The 24,620-nt window shown below is 44.1% G+C and overlaps 1 protein-coding gene across 31 annotated transcripts in view; it reads right to left on the reverse strand.

Annotated features, from left to right (window-relative positions):
• Positions 1-4,249: 4,249 nt before the first annotated feature.
• The window catches only part of Kcnma1 (potassium calcium-activated channel subfamily M alpha 1), a 757,466-nt gene continuing 737,095 nt past the window's right edge, over positions 4,250-24,620 (reverse strand). For 13 of the 31 annotated variants that reach the window (XM_004657981.2, XM_045137469.1, XM_004657969.2 and 10 more), the window contains 4 exons: positions 20,619-20,813; positions 18,501-18,619; positions 16,552-16,776; positions 6,822-6,978 (listed from right to left, as the gene is read on the reverse strand). In XM_004657981.2, the coding sequence (XP_004658038.2) occupies positions 6,954-6,978; positions 16,552-16,776; positions 18,501-18,619; positions 20,619-20,813 (564 nt within the window). In that variant the 3' untranslated portion in view covers positions 6,822-6,953. Of the gene's footprint in view, positions 6,979-14,006; positions 14,036-15,752; positions 16,777-18,500; positions 18,620-20,618; positions 20,814-24,620 lie in introns of those variants that run through there. The other 18 variants (XM_004657982.2, XM_045137473.1, XM_004657979.2 and 15 more) reach the window with 4 other exon arrangements.

Genomic DNA, 24,620 nt, shown 5'->3' on the forward strand with positions numbered 1-24,620 from the left:
TGATTTCATCAGAGAGAGAGAGAGAGAGCATCTACAGCCATACCATCCCAAATGTGCCCAATCTTGTCTGATATTTGCAGCTAAGCAGGGTCAGGCCTGGTCAGTACTTGGATAGGAGACAGAGTGTATGTGTGTGTGGGTGTGTGTGTGTGAAAGAGAGAGAGAGAGAGAGAGAGAGAGCGAGCGAGAGAGAGAGAGGGAGACAAAGACTCAGAGAGAGAGAGAAACCCATCCAAAGGAAAAACAGGGATCTTCCCAACCCCTCCCCATTCTCATGTGACTGTCACAAAGACACAAGAAACACTCCTCCTTTTAGAACACAAATACATAAATTTTTAATCTGCGAAAAATACAAAATGAAACCATGTACAAGTTATGTACAATCCCTTTTTACAAGACAAGAGAGTTATCACTGGTTGTTACAGATGACAGAGTTGGGTAGGTCATTTCAGAGCACCAACATTTGATTCTCTCCTCCAGTTCCTGTCTGGTCATATCACTCAACATAACTTTAGTCACCATGCCAACAACGTGTGAAAGAAGGATGAATACACCACGCTCGTTTCCTTAATGAACATGTAGGCTAACCTCTGCATATGTGTACCTCTGAATTTTTTTTTCTTTGCCCCTAAAGAAATCCCAAGGGCTGGTATTGGTGTTAACAGGGGAACGGTTCATTACAGCATCTGCAAGGTGGGATGCGGGCCAGGAGGTTTTAGTCAGGATATGATTGTTCCACCTGGGAATGGATGGGCTTTAATTAGGATTTCCAGGCAGAACTGGGTTTACGTTTGAAATGTTGCAGCTCTGGTCAAATGTGTACGCAGCGGAAGGAAGGGAAGGGGAATGAGCTGTGCTGGAGCTGGCGGGGTTCTGGCTTAGTGTACATGTGGGGTTTGGTCCTCCTTCTTGGCCAGACTCCCTTCTCATACTGATCCTGAATCCCCATGGGCAGGAAGCTCTGGGTCACTGTGGCAGGCATGTGTGATGCATGTGTACGTTTCCATTTAAGACTCTAAACAGCAGGGCCGCCGTGTTTCCTCAGACAAGCCCTGGAGTGCCCTGGGGGTCAGCTTTGGACTGGGGGAAAAGAAGCTCAGAAGAGTGGGAAAAAAAAGCCCTTTCCAATTTACAACTTTAGCTAGAAATAAGGTCAACTTTTCACCTGGCCAAAAAAACAGGTCTCCTCATACTCTGGTCTAGAAAAGCCATCAGAGCAAAGTGACTATGGCATGTTGCGAGTTAAGACTCTTGCAACCCAAGATGTCCTTGCAAGCAGTGCCTGAGGATGAGGAGCAGTGGAGTCACATGAGCAGATGAAAGGGGAGCCCGCCTCAAGCCCCTCTCCCCTGGGGCCTCCTGAAAGAAGTGTGGGTGACCCAGATGTCCTGCACCACCTCCACTTCCATGACATACAAAGTGACCCTGAGCGGCCTGCTGGTTTCTCACACAGGCCAGGCCTCATGCCAACCTCAGGGATCAAAGACAAAGGGGCAAAGCCCCTGTCTGCCCTTCCGCCCTTCAAATGTGTCCTTTCCTCAGAGTCACCATCGCTAACAACCCCCATCTCTACCCTCATAGATGCTCCACCCTCTCCTCCTTAGATGCAGCCTCTCTGATTCCCGTTTTCCCAGCACTGTGCAGATCTTCTAATCCAGGGGCAGCTGCTTAATTTGTTCCTTTTAATCCCTAAAAGTATGGCTAGAGTCCTCCAAACAGATCTGTCAATCAACTAAGTCTGCACTCTCTCCTTTGGGGAACTCCTCCCTGGTCAAGTGCTCCTGTGGTTCTGGCTGGCTTCCACGTGGCCAGAGGTGTTGTGAGCCACCATCTTGGTTTTCTAGGCACCCTTCACGTTTCCTGAGAAACTGCATTATTGAGCAGTCAAGGCTGTGTTTCCAGAGAGGTGGGTGGGCTACCTTCCTCTAAAAGTCTTGTCCAGCAATCAGGGCACGACGGGCTCCTCAATAAACTAATTAAACCTCACCTGTGCTGCCACATCTCAGAAGGTGCTGTCTTCCTCACACCTGAAGCACTGCTCTTCCGTCCACCCGGTTCCTGGGAAGCCCACCTGTCTTCATCTCTAACACTGTTCGCTCAACTCCTGCCCCTCCGGAAGGCGGTGCTACGCCGCGCGTGCTTACCCCTTCTCTCCTCTTCCAGGAGCGTGCTGAGTCGGAGTCTAAGCTTGTTCCTAGCAAGACCACGTCATGCTTCTTCCTGTGCCCTGACCCAGTCCCCTGACAACGTATTGAGTGCTAACTGGCTACCAAGTCCCACCTACCCGATTACCCAGGAGGAGGTTTTCGTAACGCTAATCTACATTTGGCAGCTTCAGTTTCGCATCACTAACTATAGTTTACAAGGCGTGATGGCCCACTCGGTGTTCTTATGATATTAATGTCCAGATAATGGAATAACTGTCAGGTGTTTTGTTTTTGTTCTTTTGTTTTTCGAGGTAGGGTCTCACTCTAGCTCAGGCTGACCTGGAATTCACTCTGAATTCTCAAGGTGGCCTCCAAATTCACAGCAGTCCTCCTACCTCTGCCTCCCGAGTGCTGGGATTAAAGGCGTGTGCCACCACGCCCAGCTTGTCAGGTGGTTTTAACACCACCCTAAAAGTAGTCAATAAGAACAATTAAAAAAAAAAAAAAAAAGCCAAATTCTACCTCAGAACCCAGTGTCTACAATGAATGAATTTTCTTAGCCTCCTGGAAGACAAGGTGGATCCCAGTTAATTTTCATAGTTTTTTTTTTTTTTTTTTCTCTTTCTACTCACAGTTTACCCTTCTTTTCTGCCTCAGACGTTCTCTTTGATGATGAAAAATGATAGTACAAAAATTACATTTATGAGTATATAGTATATTGATGAAAGAAAGAAACAGGAATTGCAGTGGTAAGTAAGGCTGAGGACTTCATAAGTCAGGCTTATATGGCAAATGTCAGCGGTGATAATGGCAGGAATATGGGATGTCCTGACTCACCTTTCATACCAGGAATTAGAGATGTGGGTTGGAGAGGAAGACGTCAGCCCATGGTGTACTGCGCCAAGGGGAAGGAAGCAGGAGGGAGAACGTGAAGACAAGCCTGGGAACAGGCAGGAACATCTGACTAATGTGATTCAGGTGAATTTGAATTTAGAAATTCGCCTCTTGACTCTAAGGAGCTTCCCAGTCTGACTGTTTTGCGTGTCCAGAGCAGAAAATGAGCCTTGTATTCAGGTCAGCAATGCTGCAGGGCTGAAGCTAGATGGGCTACTACTACAGCCCTGGACGACACCTATCTCCAAGGACTTGGCCAAGGAGAGGTAACCAGTCCACATTTGTATGTTTTCTCTGTTCTGAAAGAAACCTTAGAGCCATCTCCATGAAACCACCTTCATGTTCAAGGTCGCTGAGACACGGAAGATTTAAAGAACACTTTGAAGTCCATTGTTAATTATTTGCAAATGTTGCTTTTAGACCCTCATATCAAGGTATTACAATAGGGCACATTTTGCTTTCCATATGAAAATATCCCTAATTTCATTCATTTTCTCACTCTTCCGGTCCAACCCAAACAGTTCTAATTCCTTGTTTAAATACTTCAATCCATTGCTTTGTACAACTTATAGAAGGAGGCACTCCTGCCTATTTTCCTCCATGCCTTAGTTGCAACCCCATTTTTAAATATAAACTGCCATGAGTGGTGTTTTGTCTGAGGTGATATTCTGAAATAGAAAGTTGCTTAGACAAAAAAAAAAAAAAAAAAAAAAAATCCCTCCACAAGATAGAAGTGCGCTACTCAGAAGCAGACACTTCCTGATTTACAAGTGACCTGTTGGTGAGTCTGATTCCCAAAGCGCCCAAGCATAGTGCGTTGGGAGAGATGGCTTTTCTGGAACCCTAAACTGGGATGGGATAGCACAGTCTTCTCTTGTGGCGTATGCTAAAGATGACTATCCCTGGCCAAAATGGGATGTGTGCAGGAAGACAGTGTTTCCCAGCAGAGATGCATGGGGACTCAGAACCAACACGTAAAGACAAACTGGGAATCTCTGGCATTGTCTTGAGTCCTCCAACAAATCTTACTTTGGCTTCCACTTCTCTTTCAATAGACCAGGCACAAATTCTTGCCAAGGAGGAGGCCACCTAATCCATTTCTTGTACCCTTAAAAAAATGTCTGATGTTTCTGACCCAGCATGATTCATTGCAGCAAAGATTAACCAGCATAACTTATTGCTGTATCTTACAAAAAAAAAAAAAAAAAAAGCAGGATTTCTGCCCTCTTGATTTTTTGGAGGATGTTTAGTAAAAGGAGGAGCCCTTGGCTATAGGAAACTATCATAGCCATTATTAATAAGAAAAAGCTTAGGGTCATATCTCTACCGTAAGTGGATTTAAAAGGGGGATGGAGTTCACACTTCTGCTTTCAGGTTGTCTTGACAGAGAGGGGCCAGTGGAAGGTTGCATGGGGTGCAAAGAAGGAGCCTCTAAGTAGTCACTATTGCTGCTGTGGGAAACCAAAGAACTGTGACAAACTCAGCAAGTTCAGAGGTGTGTTACCAGGACCGAGAGTGAAAAAGAACCTACTGTGGTCCATGAAGGAAAGAAGAGCGTGGATTGACGTGAGTGTACCTAGGTGACGCCAATGAAAAGTCATTCTGTAGAAGGGAGGCCTAGCTTTCAGGAAGGCTGTCAAAATCATGGCAGGGGATTCTCCCCACAAACAACAATTTTTTTTCTTTGCTTTGAGTTCTGCTGGAAACCAAGAAATGTTTATAAGCCTGAATATAGACTGTTGACATCATTTGAGTCAGCTGATTAGACTAGCAATTGATAATAATTCTTTTTTTTTAAACGATCCGATTGGATGTACATATGTTCACAATACTCTTTATTAGAACTAATTCTACAAAATGTGACAACAGAGTAGCCACAGCCTGGCAAGTCACTGCAGGACAATTCCTACGAGGCGGAAGGACAGCTACGTTGGCTCTGCAGGGCGTGGAGAGAGGTGGAAGCTCATGTGGCCTGGGTTGGTACTTGGTGCACTTAGTGGACATATGCTGTCATGGTGATCTCATTGCTTTGCTCTGATCTGATTTGCACGATCATAACTAGGTGACACAGGGTCATGGCCTAAAAGAGTTAATGGAACAGATATCATGGGACTTTAGGGGCTAATTTTGCTTAGTTTGATAAAGTGTCCACAATTTACATTTTTTTTAAAGAAAATAAAAATCACTATCACATCCATGCTTCTCTGGAGATCCTGATGATCCTATCAGAGGTTGAACATTTGGAAGATGAAAGACTTGCTAAGTCGTTGGAACAAAACAGTTGTTGGGGGGACTGTACACTGAGCATGCAGGCCACAGCAGAGCTCTGAGATATCACAACTGCATCTGATGGCTAGAAAAAATCTTTTGACCACAGTTTGAAGTGGCTGACACATTTTATTTCATTGCTGGTAATTTTCAAAGGCCCTTTTTTTTTTTTTTCTAACAGTCTATATTAAGTGCATTTGTTGCTTTCCTTTTTGTTATTATTGTTGTTTGATATTATTTTAGCAAATTTAAATGTTTTATCCCAGCAACTAAATCAAAGAAAGCCAGCAAATTAAAATCTCCTTGATCACAGACATCTTCTGGCATTTAAACAAAAACCCAGTGACAAGAATGAGTGCATTTCAGATCCTATTGTTATGTTAAAAACTATTCATTGGTGTCCAGGTTAAAAGCTCTGACACTTGGTGTGGGGAAAGGAGCCTACCAGGTTAAAGCTCTGAGACTTGGGGTGGGGAAGGAGTCCACCAGGTCAAATCTCAGAGACTTGGGGTGGGGAAGGAGCCCACCAGGTCAAAGCTCTGAGACTTCGGGTGGGGAAGGAGTCCACCAGGTCAAATCTCAGAGACTTGGGGTGGGGAAGGAGCCCGCCAGGTCCTTCCAAAGGTTAAATTACTTGCTTGGGTGTTTGTAGCGATGAAATGGGAAGCATAGCAGCATGGAGGTATCCCCACCATTAGAACAATGAACAGAACCTGGTCTTGAGTGCCTCTGGTTCTCAACTTCCACATCCTGGGTATGCCTGCAACCTTCCTGGTATCCTCAGCTGGCTGGGTTAACCTGATCAGGCAATCGCAGTAAAGCTGGAAGAAGGTCTTTTAAATCTATGAACCAAGGGGTAAGAAATACAGAATAAAAACTGAAACTACAAAGATCTTACTTCCAACTGTGAAAATAAGTAAGTTCGGATTTATTAAGAGCTGGTGTCAAGGCGATCAAAATACACACCACTCGTGAGAGGAGCAAGGACTTACCTGCCCTCTTATGTCTTTTTCTTTTGGATTTACTAAAATACATTATGGTATACATTGTTGATCATTTTAAAATGATGTTTTAGTAATCCATTTCATTTAATTACAATTAATTGTGGTGGTGACCATCATTCTCCTCAAAGAAAAAGAGAGAAAGGAGAGAAATACATACTAAGGAGTCTGGCCACTTATTCGTTTTGATTTTGCATTGATTCGATATAAGGGAAGATAACTGACAATGAAAAAAAATATATTTTCTTTCTAATAAATAAAAATAATTTAAAATGCTAGAGGCTATACATGACTATTTTATTATGTTCATTTATAAATGAAATCACTTTCTTTTCCAAAATACATGGAAGCGATATTCAAGGCAGACAAAGAGAAAGATCTGTCTATTTTCTTGAAATCCTTGCTTATCGTAGTAATGTTTCCACCAGTGATTCAGCATGTAAGGAAAAAAAGTCACATCACCATTTATGAAGTTTGTCAGGCTTTAAAAAAATAGTTCTGGTCTCCTGGGAGTCAACATTCATCTTCAACTTCTCTGATTGGAGGGATCAGGCTGCTTGTGGATTTGTATTGGTTGATCTGGTTAGCCATGTGGGTACTCATGGGCTTGATTTGAATGTTTCTGGGATAGGCATTATCCGGTTCATCTGTAAACCATTTCTTTTCTGCTAAAGGGCAAAATGGATAGAGAACAAGAAGGAGAAATGAGAAGCTTAGTTAGTCCTAGGGTAAAGCTTTGGGAAAGTTCATTGAAAATGCATTAAAAAAAAAAAGGTAATGGATAGGAGCAGATAGTGAGTAATTGATAAGACAGTGCAGTGTAGAGAGGACCCAGAATCTGAAACCTACCTCTGCTTCCTGGAGCAAGGGATGAACAAACTAGAACTTGGAGGACTGGGGATAGAACTCAGAGAATAAGAAAGGAGTGGAAGACCAGCCCGGACAGCATTCTCCGGAGTTGCCTGAGTGGCCTGAAAACGTTTTGGTGGGAAGGTAATGCTGCATCTATCACATACTGGAGACAGACATGGCATCTGAGGAAATATCAGGGCATCTGTGGGTTGGAGTAAACAGATATGATCCCTGCTACATGATCTAGAATGTTCTTTAGGATTACCTTTGCCCAGCCTTTCCGTGGCTTTGTTTGTAACCAGCAGACTTAAAGGCAGATGTCAAGTGTACCACCTGGGTATCTTTTGTAGCCAGCTTTGGGGTCATAAAGGAATCCCGTAGAATTCACTGGCCAATGAGAGTGAAGATCAGAATAGTAACCAACGTGTTCAAGGGGGATGTTTGTGATAGCGTTTATTTCGAGAAAGAGAAATTTTTAGCCATGAAGTTATGAAAACAGTTGCAAATAGCTCTCTCTCTCAGCAGGCCATAATAACCCGTCTGTGAACAGGGAGCTCAATGGAGTCTTAGTGTTTGAGTCCCACCCCAAATATAGAAATGGCTGGGAGACTGCTGAGTCAGGATCTTGGTGGGGGTGCGGAGGTGGGCTGGGTGGGAGGCGTGGATATGGTCTAGCATCTCCTTAGCCTTGTAGCACTATTTTATAAAGCTCGACCCTCATCCACGCCCCTTCCTAGGTTGGAGAGTGTCTGGGGAAATAGGCTCTGCGTCCAGATAAGAGAGGGACTGCGCAAGTAGGACATCGAACTTGCAAGTCAGAGGCTTCCTTTTAGTTGCTTAAAGAAGGAAAAGAAACAGGGAAACGGCTTTTGAGCACAATCATTGCCATAGAGACAATGGCTTTCTCCCATGTCTTTTTCTGCTTAAGAGAATGAATCGCATCTGCCTTGTGGATGGTTGCGGACCTACATGTTAAAGACTGCTCCCATTTCTTGGTGTGTGTGGGGGGCGGGGGTGAGCAGGGGTGTGACTTATAAAGCAAGCATCTATGTTCATCAGCTCCTGAGCACTCAGCTAAAGAAAGACCCCCTTCTTCACTGTAATTGCTATTTCCTGTGGGCATTGCTGCCATTTCCGGTGCCCTGAGTCCTCAATGTGGCTGTCGCCGGGCTGGGGTGACTGTGAAAAGTCTTTCTCCCCTTTGTTCAGCCGCTCAGCCCTCAGGACACTTGCTACCTCTTGCATCCGTTGTACCCCTCCTCCCCAGCGCTCTGGCTCTCTCACCTATTATAATTAAGTTCACTTTGATTTGAACAGATTGGACGATAGGAATTCATAATGCTACATCCTCACAGTGACGCTAACTGATTAAGTGCTTTAAATTATTCCCCCTGACAGAATGATAAAGTTACAATCTGTTCTGAGATGATCTACAGCTTGCCAGCCTCCTATAGCTTCTTTCTACATTCATTTATCTTTTTGTCAAGCAGAGTTTTTTTTTTTTTTCTTCCCTAAGCTTCAATTCCATAGATCTTCTAAAGTCATCAGCCTATCTGAATTATTAATGAGGCTTTAGAGGCGAGACTCCTGATGGGCTGGTTAAAAAAGGTTGTATAGGAATCCGAGACTGTGTACACATCAAAATAATTTCAGCTCCATTTAAAAAACCATTTAGTTCAAGTGTGACATAGATGAACCATTATGCATTTGTGGAAACCAATTTTTTTTGTGATCTACGATTAAACTAACCTTTCAGAGAAGAGTAAAACGTGATGGTTATCATGTTTTAAAAGCATTGGTAGGTCTCTGAAACAATTTCAAACTAAGACTTTCTCAAATGGGTTATGTGTAAGGATGAAGCTCAGAGTCGAGCCCAGTGTTGGCGCTATTTGCCTGACGTGCCCTTGGCTTTGACCACGCGGCTCTGCGGAATGATTTGCGAAGGAATTTAGTACTAGGTTGGACATGGCAGATTGGAAAGATGGAAGCAGAGAGGTCTTTTGGGTGACAGACCTAACAGCTGCAATTTGCTGAAATTTTTACAACTGCTGTAGAGAATAATTGTTAAGCGTGTAGTCTATAGTTCAATTCAAAGTGGGCATTTTGACCTTTCAACTACAGGGAGAATATCAATTTCCTTCTCTGTCTGTAAGAGAGACAGTGTTCTTTCCCCCATTTAAACTTCTTTCCCTTTAAATTCCTTGCCGAAAATTAAAAAGTAAATGCAACCTAGGCAGAGTAGCCCCTGTGGTTAGGCCTTGCAGCTTCAGCAAGAGGGAGGAAGGGGGTCTGTGCACGCCTGCTCCCCAGTCAGGAGGAGAGATTTTCATTATGCCTGAGAAACTGCTGTTTCATTCCAGTGTCTCTTAAGCTGTAAAAGTGTGTTATGAGAGACTTGATTAGGTAAGATGCTAAAAAAAAAATTGAATACTCGGCACATGTAACTAACATGTTTGGGGTCAAAGGTGTTTTATAAAATCTCCCAAAGAGATTGTCAGAGGGACACTTTTTTTTTTTTTTTGGCTTTTTTGAGGCAGGGTCTCACTCTAGTTCAGGCTGACCTGAAATTCACTATGTAGTCTCAGGGTGGCCTCGAACTCATGGCGATCCTCCTACCTCTGCCTCCTGAGTGCTGGGATTAAAGGCGTGCACCACCATGCCTGGCCAGGACACATATTTATTTTAATGGCCTCCAGCTTCAATGGAGAGCACTTCCGGTAAGGTAGTGACAATCTGCCTGCTAAAGAAGAGCCTGTGGCATTGGGTAGCTACAACACTAGGCATCTGGAAGAGGGCTGAATAGCAATTCAAGGAAGTGCTGAAATGGCCAAAGACAAGTGCTAATACTGAAGTGCCCCTTCGCGCTCCATGTTGCCCTACATTTCTAGAAGTGTTTGGGGTATTTTACTTCATCCTTAAGATGAGAAGTGCCGTGATCTGGCTGTGAGGGCATTCTGACTGCCAGAGGAAATCACCCACATTTGTTCATAAGCTTCTTGGAGATAAGCTCTGCATGATGTTGTCAATCTGAGGACACTATGTGACCTGTCACAAGAGTTAGAGAGCGAGTGACATATCCCTGTCTAAGGCAAGCGGGATAGTGCAGCCAAACAAATAATTAAAAAAAACAACACCCATTGGTAAAATGACTGATACTGTTATTAAAAGTGTTACCTCTCCAGTTAGCTATGCCACCACATCCACCGTGAGAAGGAGACCAAGGAAATGGCACCAGGTAGTAGGTTAGAGTCAGGTGGGCCTGAAACTCTCAAAGACAAGCTGTAGAGCTGTGAGGAAGTTAGTAGATAATTGCTGATTCCTCTGAGGAAGAGAAATGATTTTCCTAATATTGTTGGTTAGATCAATGGAGCTGATTACCCATGACTTACTGCACACTCACCTACATGAGGAGCAAATGGGAGTGGCTACAGGTATTAATAGTTTTTTAGGAACATTATAACATAGTGGTCAACTACATAGAACGTAGTGTCTCTCAGATCCCAAATCTGTCATGTGGATATGATGTCAACACCTACATCTGGCATGTTGGTGAGAGTAGACTATGTTCACGTATGTGAAGAGCTAACCAGAGGCACCCATGATGACTCCACAGGTATGAGATTTTAGTGTGAAGTCAGCATTGATGTGAGTATGATAAAGGATGGTGGTACTTTCAGGATGCAATTATAAACAGTCTTTCAGTGGAGGAGGCAGGGGCAGAAAGCAGTTGAATATATAAATTAAGGGGCTGATCTAAAGAACAGTGATTGTGTTAGTAGAGATGTCATGAGACTGAACAGTAGATGCCCTTCATCTGGAGAGTAAAGTCTAGGAAAGGGTCACATGTGAGTTCCTGGATGCATCCCCCTGGGGTGCCTCTCAGTTTCTGATACATCAATTTTCACTCCATGGGTACGTTATGGCATGGAGAGACAGCTGTCATCATGTCATCGCCATGAGGTCACAGGGTTCAGAGTGAGGGTGCGGATTCTCTCCAGACACAAGGCTACAGGTTAGGTCCCGGAGGACAGTGCTGCCTGAACGAAGGGCTGAGCTGCCTGGGTGCCACACGCTGGGGAGGAAAGAGATGTGCTGTGAACGCTGAGCGTTTGCTGACTCCGTGGGTGGTCAGGGCTGTGGGATTCAGCCTTTGCAGGTAATGGCTCCCCAGAGACGACAGCAGAAATGGGGAGAAGATGACGCAGCACAGACATCGGCCATAATAGGCCCTCTTTCTGCAGCACCACGAGCTGAGGGTTTGAGAGCAAGAGTGTGGATGTCAGGGCTCCCGTCCGGATCTTGTGCACTGACGCAATGGAGCGCCAACCTGCGGGGGCCGTGCCCTGTGCTTCCTGGATGGCAAGCCTACGAGGCAGGGTGGGGCTTTCCCTTGGCTCTCCATACTTGAGTGCCACGCATCCCCCGGCTACACATATGCCCCCCCCCCTTCTGGAGCAGAACGTGGTCATTTTATAGAAATGAATATACTCGTTATCAGAACCAGAAGCGTCCTTGATCTTACTTCTCTGCCACTGACCACCATGACCGTCTCTTTCAACTAAAGTCTGATTTATGGAGCAGAGCAAACTGGCTCCTCTGTAACCTCATCTGTGGCGCTCTGCCCAGCCAAACCCTGAGGGCACCCTTCCTTCCCGGTTGACAGGAATTGTCCCTTCTCACTTCCAGTGGGTAGAGTGACTGTTCACTCTCCACGTGGGAGACAGTCTACTGTCTCAGTGACCGGTACCCATAGCTATTTCCTTGTCATCTTATGACAAAAGTAGGGATTGATGGAAAGAAGCTGATGGGAAAATTGATTTGTACCCTGCCTTAACTCCTATAGTCCCTGAAGTTTCTGCACTCTCCATTTCTCCTTCCAGGAGGCTGTTGCTATAGGAACCTGGCAGGTTGATTTAATTGTCTCTATTGGGATACAGACGCCTTTAGGCTTCCCCCATGCTGATGGAGAGTCAGTCAAAGGTTCATCTGGTCATCTGGGATCTGGACAAGGCTGCCAACAGGCACAGTCAGCCTCTCTACTTACAGGGCTGTCCTCTGGCTTAGAAGGTGTCCTCAGCTCCAAAGTCTTGACACCAACAGTGCCTTTTTTTTTTTTTTTCAAGATGAGCCAATGAAACAGAGGATAAGTCATAACATGATTTAAGACAGAAAAATGATTGAGGTAAAATTATTTTCCGAAAGATAGAGATATGGAATACCTATTATGGATGTCCTGGCTCATAACCTTTAATACCCAAAGTGGGATTTGAAACTGCTCCTGGCTGTAGTAAAAATTTGTATAGTAAAAGGATCCTATGAAGTGGCTTTGGGAAGGACCCCAGCAACGGTTGTTAGCAATTACAACAGGTACCAGGTCATTGTCTTAAAGGTTTGAAGCCTTCTTTCCTGCCCCCAGCTCAGTGTGTGTCCCCTTCAGAGCCAGAGCGAACTGGCATAGTATGGTTCACAAACTGCATCTCTTTTAGAACTGGGACAATCATTGTGTTTCTAGTTGTGAATCTTTTCAAATGCTTATGTTTTCTCACTTTCTACTCTCACCTATTTGTTTCTAGTTTGGGTGAGGAAGAAGTAGGGAAAAGACATAATATGAGAAACTTGAATGTCTCCTTTCTATGTGGGCTGATGTTCTCCTGAAAGAGGAAGTTTAAAGTCAAATAGAAAACAATGGAGAGGAACCATCACTCTAGTAAGAAAAGTATGATTTAGAACTTGCAGCTAATAAAACAGAAATAATCATGGTAGCTTTTCTATCACCAAATATATCACTACTCATCTATGGTCAATTCTCATTTATCCACCAGTGGGGATTGTGTGCCCAAAGTCCAGGGAAAACCCCCAAATTTCATCTCATGTCATAGTCTGTTCCCATTCCAATCACATCACAATATCATCTCATTAGATCCACTAACTGATTTAAAAAAAAAAAAAGAGTATACTTTGGATTTACTTCTGTCTGCCCCATTTCTGGTTGGACTTTAAGAATATCTGAAAGGCAGGTGGCAGAAGAATTGGGGTAATGTGGAGACTGAGTCGCTAGACCCCCACATAACTGGACATGGCTCTCAAGTCAATTAATACAGCTGAGCAGTTTTAACTTTACATCAAAACCAATCACACAAAAAGGAGACCCAATTCTTTTGCTATTAAAAACCCTCTTTCTTTAAATGAAAGGAGGGTAAAACATTAACAGAGAAGCGCATTTGCCAAATAGAAGAGCTGCAAATGTTTTCCAGGACAGTCTATCAGCTGGTGTCATCACTGGGTTTGGCAGATCTGATACTAAGATAAACACAGAGATGTGAACAGACTGATGGGGGGGGGGGCTGGTTTTGGGCAGTGGTAATGGGGTGGAATGTGGAGGAAGCTGGGTTTCTTAATGGGAAAATGCTGTAGACTTGGAGCAAGGTACCAAGGTGGGCAGGGAGGCCACGTGCAGATTTGAAGGCAAGCCAGATGGAGAGAAGTACCCCTCCCCGCTTCAAACTAGCCCACCCCAAACCCAAGAACACCAAAACAAACTCTAAGGGTTCTAGCCATAGCAGCAACACAGCCTCATGGTGCTGAGCGATTGAGAAAGAGGAGGAGGAAGAAAGAGAAGAAGGGAGGGAAAAGGAAAGGGGGAAGGTATGGGAAGGAGGAGGGTAAGCAAAACAAAATCAACAGAAACACAAACAGAACAATATAAACAAAAATAAACAAACCAATAACCGAATAAAATTTGTAACTCCTTATTTTTTTAATTCCACAAGTTTTCACAAGGACAACGTTCTAGAAGAAAACCCCCAGCAGTGGCTAGGTCATGCAGAACCATGAGTTGTCATACCTTGGCCCATCCTATTCATCCTTGCTGCACTTTAGAGAGAGAAGTAAGCTACGTGAGATTTACAATGCTTTGCAACTGTCATATTTCCTGTCGAGCACTTTAACTGGCACATTCTTAGCGTTATAAATGTTCTCAGGGTGTCCACTTCATAACCTCCTTTGCAGAGAATGCATGAAGAGCTTTTCATGATTCCAAACTAGGGAATATGTATATATAGGTATATGTATACTTTCATATATATAGTTAGATATAAAGAGATACATGTAATATATAAATCAAAATATGTAGGGACAAAAATACTTGGAAAAAATTCTTCCACTCACAAGGGCTGCTTCTTTTTTTTCTTCTTCTTTTTCTTAAATACATGTATACAACTGTTCCCCACCCATTGCACTACACTGCCCCATGTATGGTGTCAGGGAGGTGAGGTTCTGACCGAGCCTCACCATTTTGTCAGTAAAAGTGCTTGTCAATTCACACAGCAAGCAAATCTCCGAAGCTATCATGCTGGAGGGGATAGGGGGATCCAAGATCTAAACCCAAGACATTCACCATAAAAACACCTTTGTAGAGATGGTGCACCTGAAGTATTTTTTCCATCTTTTCTACCTCTATTCTATCAATGGATTGTAAGTAAACACCTCAGATAGGTTCCTACTGGCCCAGGGCCAATCCATCCATACAGGAATTTGCTTATAGTAGAGTTGGCCAAATTTTAAGACCTCCTACATTGCCTAAAGGCACAGAACATCTAATTACTCTGAAGAAAGGCTGTCTACCTTTCTTATCATGTTTACTAACTGATAAAAAAAAAAAGTGAAAGAAGAAAACAAAAGAAAAAAAGTAAATATACCAAAATGTGTTTGGCTCACTGTTGCACCCTGGTTGTCCCCATCCTGACATGACAAAGAGCTATTCTCTCTTACTGTCACTCACTTGCCTGCTTGAATTGGCTACGTTAAAAACACACACACACACACACACACACACACACACACACACACACACACACACACAAAAAAAAGCCACAAAAAAACTGGGGGCTGGGAACCTCTGCCACCAGCTTTCTGCTTTAGGACCGAGCCTCATGCAGCTGCGCCAAACAATTAAGGTCATTGCTGGCTTGATCTTCGTTAAGTCTACTATGACTTGATCCTACATCCTGATTGACATCGATTAATTTTTGGTTTGTTGAGGAAGGGTCTCACTCTAGCCCATTCTGACCTGGAATTCACTATGTAGTCTCAGACTTGTCTCGAACTCATGGCGATCCCCCTGCCCCTCCCTTACCAGTGCTGGGATTAAAGGCCAGCACATCCTGGTTTACTCACTGCGTGGGCTCCTACAAAAGCATATCTGCTGCTGGATTGGCCTCCCATCGTCCCAGGCCTTGCTTCTACCTGGGTCTGGGGCCCTCACTAATCAAACAAAGGGGACTAGAAAGATCCCCTGAGAGTGCATGGAAAAATACATGCTCATTCCTGAGCATTATTTATTCTGTACATAAGGCAAGTAATTCACCTTTTACAAGATCTAAAAGTACCAGGAAAGCAGTTTTTAAATGACTTACATCTGATATTTATGATACATATGGCTTTTCATCCCAAATGTCAAAAGTGAAAGACAAAAAAAAAAAACAAAAAACTAGCTATTCATATGGCAGCATTGGGAGATAGAAGAACAATTGAATATGCAATCAAACTTCTTTTTTTTCCTTAAATTAAATGACGAGGGTTTGATAACATCCACGAGTGAAATATTGTTCTATTCTTTCCTCTGTATTGAAGTTAGAAATGAATATATGAACCCCCCAAAGAAGCTAGCTCTGGGACAAAAGGTCTTGGTGAGTAACTAAAAAAAAAATAATAATAATAAAACCCTCTGATGTTCTCTTGCACCAAGCACATACTTCATAACCATCCACAACACAGACGGTGAAAGCTTTTCAAATGCCTCACGATACTGCAGCCCAGAGAGTGGAAAAGATCAATACGTTTTCATTGCCTCTCGGTGGTTGCTTGTTTCAAATAAATGTGTGCTAACTTACTGTGTGTGTACAAAAAGAGAGAAAGAAAAAGAAAGAAAACAAACAAACAAACAAACAAAAAAATCTAAACCCAAAGCACCCAGATAATCCTGATGGCTTGGAATAAACTTTCCTTGTATATCACATAAACTCACTTTGCCTAACGGACACGGATCACCTGTGCACCCTTCTAATCCACAAGCTCATCCCTGCAGTGAGCTCTTTACGTCTGGAGCATGCCTTTGGGTTATTTCTCCCCTAGAATCATAAATAACTTTTGGTCCGTCTGCTTATTTGCTGTTGTGCCCAAGGGTTTTATGGTGGTGAAATAAAAATGACAACCACATGCACACTATCATACATATGCAAATATGTGTAAAAAAAAAAAGAGGGGAGGACTACAGGGAGAACAGGGAAAGTTACTTTGTTGGAAATCCCAACTGGGGGAAATGAGTGGCAGATACAGTGTCACACACGGTGGCGGTGGATACACATCAAAGCCGCTCTTCCTGCACGTACTTCTGTTTGTCGCGGGACTCCCTGGACTTGGGCCGGTTGGGCCGGTTCGCCGTGGACGGGATGGAGTGTACCGAGGAACTCTTCTTGCTGGAGGACTGTGACGAGTGAGAGGAATGGGACAGGCTGGCCCGGGACTGGCCAGCGTTGTGGTCAAACTGCATGAGGCAGAAGATCAGGTCTGTGGGCACGAGCTCAAACTCGTAGGGGGGGTTGGTGATGACGTACCTACACAGAGATAGAAAAGTGTCACCTCGTGAGAAGACCAGGGGCAGAACTCAACCCTCCCTGGACCAAAGGCAAAGTGCATGGTGGGACAAGTCCACCTGAAGGTCTAGGAGATGTACAGTTGACTAGTCTAGTGCCCTCAGATTATCTTTGTAATTAAAGGAGATCTTCAACTAAGGCAGCCAGCTAAATGCCAGGCAGAGGTGACGACAGACGAGACTGTAAGTGCCACCCTGTCATTCCCCTGGTGCAACCCACGTTAATATCCAAGCAGGAGTGACCCGACTGCAAGATGGTCTGTGGTCTGCACAGTGCTTCCATTTTAGAATTCCCTGGCGATCTCAGACATGCCATACATGACAAGACACACACACGACAGTGGTCTTTGCATGCCACTGTCGGTATCTCAGACTGTCTTCATTCTTTCAGTCTTAACAACTGACTAGGTAGGAATTTACTGCATGAAAGAACATAACATTCTGTGTTTTCCTCACTCTCTTGGACCCCCATCACCATCACCTGGTGCCCTCTACAGTGATGGATCCCAAAGTGTGGTCCCAACATATCCCAGGAACCTCAGAAAAATGCAGATTCTCTAGGCTGGGGATGTAGCTCAGTGGTAGAGCCCTCACCCCTCATTCATGGGGCCCCACGATCACTCCCCAACACTGGGAGAAAAAAAAAAAGCAAATTTTAAAGCCACCTTGCCCTTGTCTACTGAGCCAGAAGCCCAAGGGTTAGAATGATTACCTTATTCTTCATAAACTCTGTGAGTGATTCTCATACAATTCTGTAATTTCTGGGCATGAATTTATACATGTTTAAATGCTCATATATGCTTTACCCATCATTCCAGTTCAATAAGAATTATCATGGCATTTTTTAAAGCACCCCAGGTAATTCGAATATGCAGAGCTGAGAAACACCTCTAACAGTTTCCTAGGATACATTACGTAAACTCATTGACTTGAGTAATTGTCAGATGCACTCTTAATTTTTGTCTGCTATGAATTTATATTGAAGTATATTAGAAAAACATATCTAGCATATCTAAACTGTTATTTTTATGCCTAAGGTATTAATATGCAAATTTATTTTTCCTGTGAAGGTGCACCTACACAGGCATGTGTGTGGATATCGGAGGACAACCATGAGTATAATCTTCAGGACCTCCATCCACCTCCTTTGAGACAGAGTCCCTCACTGAGGCTCACCAACTGGGCTAGACTGACTGGCTAGTGTGTCTCAGGAATCTGCCTGACTCCATCACTTCAGTGCTGGGATTACAGGTTGGCATTTTACATGGCCCACTTTGATCAGACCTTGTCCTCCGAATGAGTCATAACCCAGTTCCCAGTATACATATTTCTTTAAAAATGAACACATAAAAATAAGTAAATGACTCAATCACAAAATACAGGAAGTAAAAACATAGAATTTGAAGGTATAGAAAAGGAACCAGTCATCTTAAAAACCAGTGATGTGACATAGGTTTGTGTTGGGTACCAGCAAGGTGGTCGAGGCATTGGAGACTTGGATTATGACTGTTGTAATTGCGTGATGGGATTATTTTACAATGGCTTTATATCTATTAGTAATACAAGAAAAATAATGCCTTCCAAGCTCAGTCTCAGAAGAATCTGTGTGTTGAGAGTGGGCCCTCGGACACTTGCTGGCAAGGGACAGAAGGCACTGATGTCTTCGCATTCAGGTAACACACTCACCTTTTTGTGCATTGGCTAGGGGTGCTGAGGTGAGCATCCCTCAGCCGATAAATTCCAAAGCAAAGCATATTATATGTTTTCAGAGCTTTGCAGAACAGGTCACCATAACAACCGCCATCCTGGGAGACAACAAAAGAACACAGAGAAACAGTATTTTTTTTTTTTATTTGCCTGGAAATCGAGGTCCAGAGGGGGCTGGGGGAGAGCCTTTTCATAAAAGCTTGCTTAGTTGTCTCTGAAGCTGGAGGGTCTATGCCAAGGGAACATGGCTGCAGAAGTTAACATGCCCAGCATGAGTGTCGTTGGGGATCTGACAATACTGTGAATTTTCCTCTGGTGGCCCTCCAGTATTCCACTTGTAGCAATGAGAACACCAAGGAGCATGCCCCATCCCAGAGCTTGAAGTGAGGGTGTAATGCCTGAAGGTCTCAGATGTCCAGGTAAGAAGAAACCCAACCCTGGAAAACAGTGATTATGTTTCGCCCCCTACTCAGCCGTGGCTACTCTGATCAGATCGTGTTGTCAGACCTGCCTGAGTGATAATGAAAATCACTGTGAAAAGAAAAGATCCCTCCAGGTCCTAGGTGATAGACTTTTTTTTGAGAAAGGACTGTGTGAAAAGCACAATTTGCAGACATTGGAGATGGCAAAGGAGGAGCAGCTGGAGGGGGGCTGTCTGTGGGTGGGGAAACTGGGATTCACAGTTCTAATCAGTTCACAACCAAATTCCCAGGACCTGGGGCCTGACTCAGAAGATGAAAGCAATGTGCTCACTTAGAAACACATTCATTAGGTTCCCTGCAGTCAGGGGGCTCTGAGTGGGTGATATTTCTGGAAGGGCACTGCACAGTGACTTCACTAGGAAAAAAAGGGTGGCATTTATCCTTGTTGCCATTGGGATCTCTATATGCTGATATTAGAGAATAAATGTCCCAGATTTTGTGACATAAAGTATGCCTCCTATACACAAACATTTGTGAGCACATGGCAGGCAGAGAACCACTGGTGATGGACACTGCCTTTCAAAACAGCCCAGTCTAGCCAGGTGTGGTGGCGCACGCCTTTAATCCCAGCACTTGAGAGGCAGAGGTAGGTGGATCACCATGAGTTTGAGGCCACCTTGAGACTACATAGTGAATTCCAGGCAGCCTGAGCTAGAGTAAGACCCTACCTCTAAAAACCAAAAATAAAATAAAATAAAATAAAATAAAAACCAGCCCAATCAAAAGGAGATCCCAGCCCACAACAGAACTGAAGCCCAGGGGCTGGACAACAGTGTTATTTGTACCATAGGTTTGTAGGTTCCCAAGATTCATGGCTTGACCTTTGAACACACCCGTGAGACTGGTTTGGGGATAAAGGTCAAAGCTGCACCCATCCGCCAATGGTCCTGACCCATGCTGCTACTGGGGACTCGAGGGAGGCTTTGGCTGTCTCCATAAATGGGGCTTGGGGGTGGGGTAGTGTTACTGCATCCAGCTGCAGAAATCACAAGACCTAGGGTTTGAAGTAAGTTTGACCTAGGGTTTGAAGTAAGTTACCACAGGATCCAGTTGGGGCCCTGTGGCTTTGGCCAGTGACACTTGATTAGCACCACCACCTTGATACTTTGGAGCCCACCGGTACCTGGATGGTGCTCAGATATAACACCCCGATCCCGGGGCTGAGGGCTGGGAATCCCCATGTGCTATGAGCAGAATCAGTGTGGAGTAGCTCTGAGCTCTGTGGACCCTGGGGAAATGTTTCCCAAATGTGCTGATATCTCCAGTTCCTACCATCTTGCCCTGACTACCTCTGCCCAAGGAATACGGCAAGGGGTGAGAGGCCCTCTGCTCCAAAGCCAGGCTGCCCTGGTGCAAATTCTCTGTACCTCAGCTGCCATAGAGCCCGTGGTAACTGGGCCTCCGTCAGAGAGTCGGCATGAGGATTGAAATGAATTCCTCTGCATGAAACATGGGGGCCTGGTAAGCAGAAAGCCATACACCTCACCTCTTTAGTTATGTCAGCAGAAGAGAGAATGACAGGCTGGGGCCTAGCTTGTCACTGTCTGACACAGTTCACTTGGATCCCACGCTCCTCACACGCTGGGCTCAGGCATTCCCTGAGTTGGTGACTCACCCCTAGATCCGCAAAGGGACCATCTAGCAGAGCTAACTGGGCCACACGGCAGCGGTCCCTGTTGGCCAGTGTCTGCGGGGTGCTGTAGCCCCCGCGAAGAGCGTTCTCCTCAGCAATCAGAGCCTCGAGCTCTGGTGTGGCTCCTCCAGTCACCAGGGTTCGTATCAGGGTGAGGATATTGTCATTGAAGTATGTCTGTCAAGAGAGAGGGGAAAGCATCCTTGAGCAAACGCCCTAGCCATGAAAACCGATGCCCAAATAACAACTTTTCTTGGTATGTCCTGTCTGAAGTTCTGGCCTGGCTTTTCAAATAATTTTCCAGGGGAAGGGAACAGACATCAGCCGCCAATTAATCCCATTCTTTTCTCTCTTGCTTGGCTCCGCCACAAGATCCTGACTTTTAAAAACCAATTTTGAGAATTTTTATTAAAGGGCTAATGTTTGAATCATTGGCGTTTACCGTAATTGGTGTTGGTAGACATGCAGATACTGGCTTCCCTCTGCAAGTCTGTGTGTCTGCTCATACTAGGGATGCATACAGTCGTAAAATTCCGGCTGCTCCCCCAAGCAGGGCTGCCTCTGACTGTCTGTCACCCACGTGCCAGGAGGCTGCCTAGCTGGCAAATGGCAAGAGTTCCATGTAGAACGAGACACCAAGAGAATCACTAATGCCACACACTCAATGATCTATCATATGCTTTGATAACAGCCTAGCCCAGAAGTCTCCATCAATAAATAAGCCAAATAAATTTATGATGAGGTGAGTGTCCTGGCGCGCACACTTTGGGTTTTGGTTTTTTGAAATAACCTCAGTTGTCTGAGGCAAAGACAGCTTATTAAAGGATTTTCCTTCAAAGTATACATTTGTCTCACACCTGCAGGCCTGTTGGGAAGAAAACAATGGGAGTTTTTAAAAATTTAATAGGCTGTCAAAGAAAAGAGCCTTAGAAAGACATTTGTCACCGAGCTTAATTTTTAGGCAATCTCTGTTAAATGTGCTACATTCCATTTCCCCGGGTAAGGAGAAGTCAGATGGGCTTAATAAAATCAAGCTCAGCCTTGCCCGTGGCTTTTGAGGAGCTCCACGCCTTCGGGAGCAGGTTAGGAAGGGCAGGTGCGGTCTCAGCTTCGGCAGCTTTTCTCACAGTGCGCCCGGCAGAGCACGGTGGAGAATGAACCAGGTGAAGAGGAATGCTCACTCGCTTCGCTTTCACTAGCTCTGCATCTTAGTGAGGGCTGCCTGGGCTTTGATGTCCACAGCCATGACATCAGCACGGGCATTAAGTTCAAGTTTATATGCAAAGACTTGCACATGGGCTTCTAAGTTAAGATGGTGTTGGTAGCGGGAGTCTAGATTTCACGTTTCCCACTTGAAATGCTCACCCGAATGTGTTACAGGATTTCAGCTGCCCAGGAAGCTATGGAAGTTATCCTCAGCCTGCTAGGCCCTACAAGAGAATTTGGGCTTTAGAGTCCAGCCGTGCCCTGGGGCAGACAAGCAGAGCAAGGGCACCTAAAGGGAGCGGGTGCAGCCGGAGGAGCTACGCGGACTGGAATAGGGCCGAGGGCTTAATGCTGCTTTCACCTCTTGGAAATCGTGCGGCCTTAGAAACTTATGAAACACTTTTGTGTCTGTGTGTCAGGATCTGTAAAAACGGAATAGCAGATGGCCGAGGGGGTCTCTGACTTAATACACCTCAGGCAACTAGACAAGCGCTCGGGCATAGGAAGCCCTGGCAGCTGTCTGTCCTGATATTAGAGACATGGAGGAGGAAGAAGGCATTGCGGGTAGCAGGATAGTCACCCTCATCACCAAGCTTCCCTTGATGGTTCTCCCCCTTTTTGTGGCTCTTATTTCTGGGTCTTGAAGGGACAAACTGAGGCCATTCTGTTTCATCCTGGAACCTGTGTCTCTAGGACTGCCTCAGTGATTGGGCTGCATCTATATTTAGTAAGGGCACAGCTAAGGTCCCTGGGAGGGACCATAAAGCAGTGCTCAAAGGAGAAGTGGATCACACTGACTAAGGACGCTTGTACAGACATTTTCTAAAGTTTCCCTATAGTTGGAAAACCTATGACAAAACAGCCCTATATAGCCTATGACATACATAACCCGTAATATAGCCCAGCCCTCAACCCTGCCTGCATACCGTATTGCATAAGGGGAAGCTGGACAGAGAATTCTGATCAACACCTCTGTACTCCAATTACCATTCCAGTTCAAGACCAAGACAAGACTGTAGCAGCATGTAAAATGGGTGGCAAAGTACCCACAGCCCCATGTATTGAATAACTGGCCACCCCATTGCTTCAATATAAAGAAAGAAAGAATGATCCCAAATATATACTTTACAAAAGGGCACCATAATGTTCAAGACTGGAAGAAATGAAAGTTTAGCAAGGATTTACTTCCAAAAAAAATAGCATTTAAAAGTAGAGAGTAAGGGCTTGAGAGTTGACTCAGCAAAGGTGCTTGTTGGCAAAGCCAGAGGACACAGGTCCAGTTCCTCAGCACCCACACAAAGTCAGATGCACAAGGTGGCAAGTGCAATCTGGAGTTCGTTTTCAGTGGCTAGAGGCCCTGATGCACCCATTCACTCTCTCAGTCTCTCAGTCTGCCTCTCTCTCTCTCTCTCTCTCTCTCTCTCTCTCTCTCCTCTCTTAAATAAATAAATGAAAATAAAAGAAAAAGAAAAGAGCAAGTATACGAAGTAAAAGACAAAATGATAAGACAACAGAAATCTTATAGCAAGATTTTAAAATAAAAGATGATGAAATTAAAGTGGACGTTAGGGCAAGGAGATTGCTCAGTGGCTAAAGACCCTTGTCTGCAATGTCCACCAGCTGAGATTCGACTCCTCAGTACCCATATGAAGTCAGATGCACAAAGTGGCACATGAATCTGGAATTCAACTGGTATACCCATTCTCTTGTTTGCCTTCTCTGTCTCCTCACAAAGAAGCAAATAAAAGTATTTAAAATGGGCTTTAGAAATAGGTAAAAGAATTCAGCTCTTCCACAGTGAACATACTGAATGAACTGGAAATAGATGAGAACTCCAACCTCATGAGTGACATATATGAAAGATTCACATATACAATACTTTTTGATGAAATTCCAGATGGTTTCCCCAGTGAGATCAGGAACAAAACAAGAATTAGTTCTAATTACTTCTATTCTAGTTTGTGCCAGAGGTTCTAGCTAGGGTTAGAAAGAAATAAAAGAAGACATTGGTATTGGAAAAGAAAAAGCAAAACAATCTTGATTCAGAGATGTCATGATACTGCATACAGTAAAACCTAAGGAATCCATTAAAATTATTATAGGTAACAAAAGAGTTTAGAAAGATTACAGGGTATAAAACCAATACACAAAAATTAATTTTATTTCTATATATTTTCAATGAAAAATATGAGAAAGTCATTAAGAAAGCAGTTGCACTTATAACAGCTAGAAGAATAAAATACTTAGGGAAAAATTTATCCAAGGAGGTACAAGACTGGAATACTGAAAACCATAAAACATCACCAAAAGACACAAAAATTTAAATAAATGGAAAGATTTCCCATGTTCATGGATTGGAAGGTAATATTAAGATAGTATGAGGCTCTGCCCTAAATCATGTGAAGATTCAATATAATGTATATCAAAATCCCAGAGGTTATTTTTCTTTTGTTTGCAGAAATGTAAAAGCAGATTCTAAATTTCATGTGGAATTGTAAGAGGTGTAAAATAGTCAAGTAATCTTACAAAAAGCAAATAAACAAAAAATAGAGAATTTGTGGGCTGGAGCGATGTCGCAGTTAAAAGGCACTTGCTGGCAAAGCCCTCTGGCCCAAGTTCAGTTCCTGAGCATTCAAAATAGCCAGATGCTAAACGTGGCCACAAGCACCTGGCATTTTTTTTTGTTGGGGCAAGAGACCCTCATGCAACACACACAAATTTGAAAAAAAAAATTAATAAGATTATTTTTAATAAAGAGAAGTCATACTTCCTGATTTT

This window comes from Jaculus jaculus, chromosome 18 (assembly GCF_020740685.1).
Source record: "Jaculus jaculus isolate mJacJac1 chromosome 18, mJacJac1.mat.Y.cur, whole genome shotgun sequence".
NCBI classification, from domain to species: Eukaryota; Metazoa; Chordata; class Mammalia; order Rodentia; family Dipodidae; genus Jaculus; species Jaculus jaculus.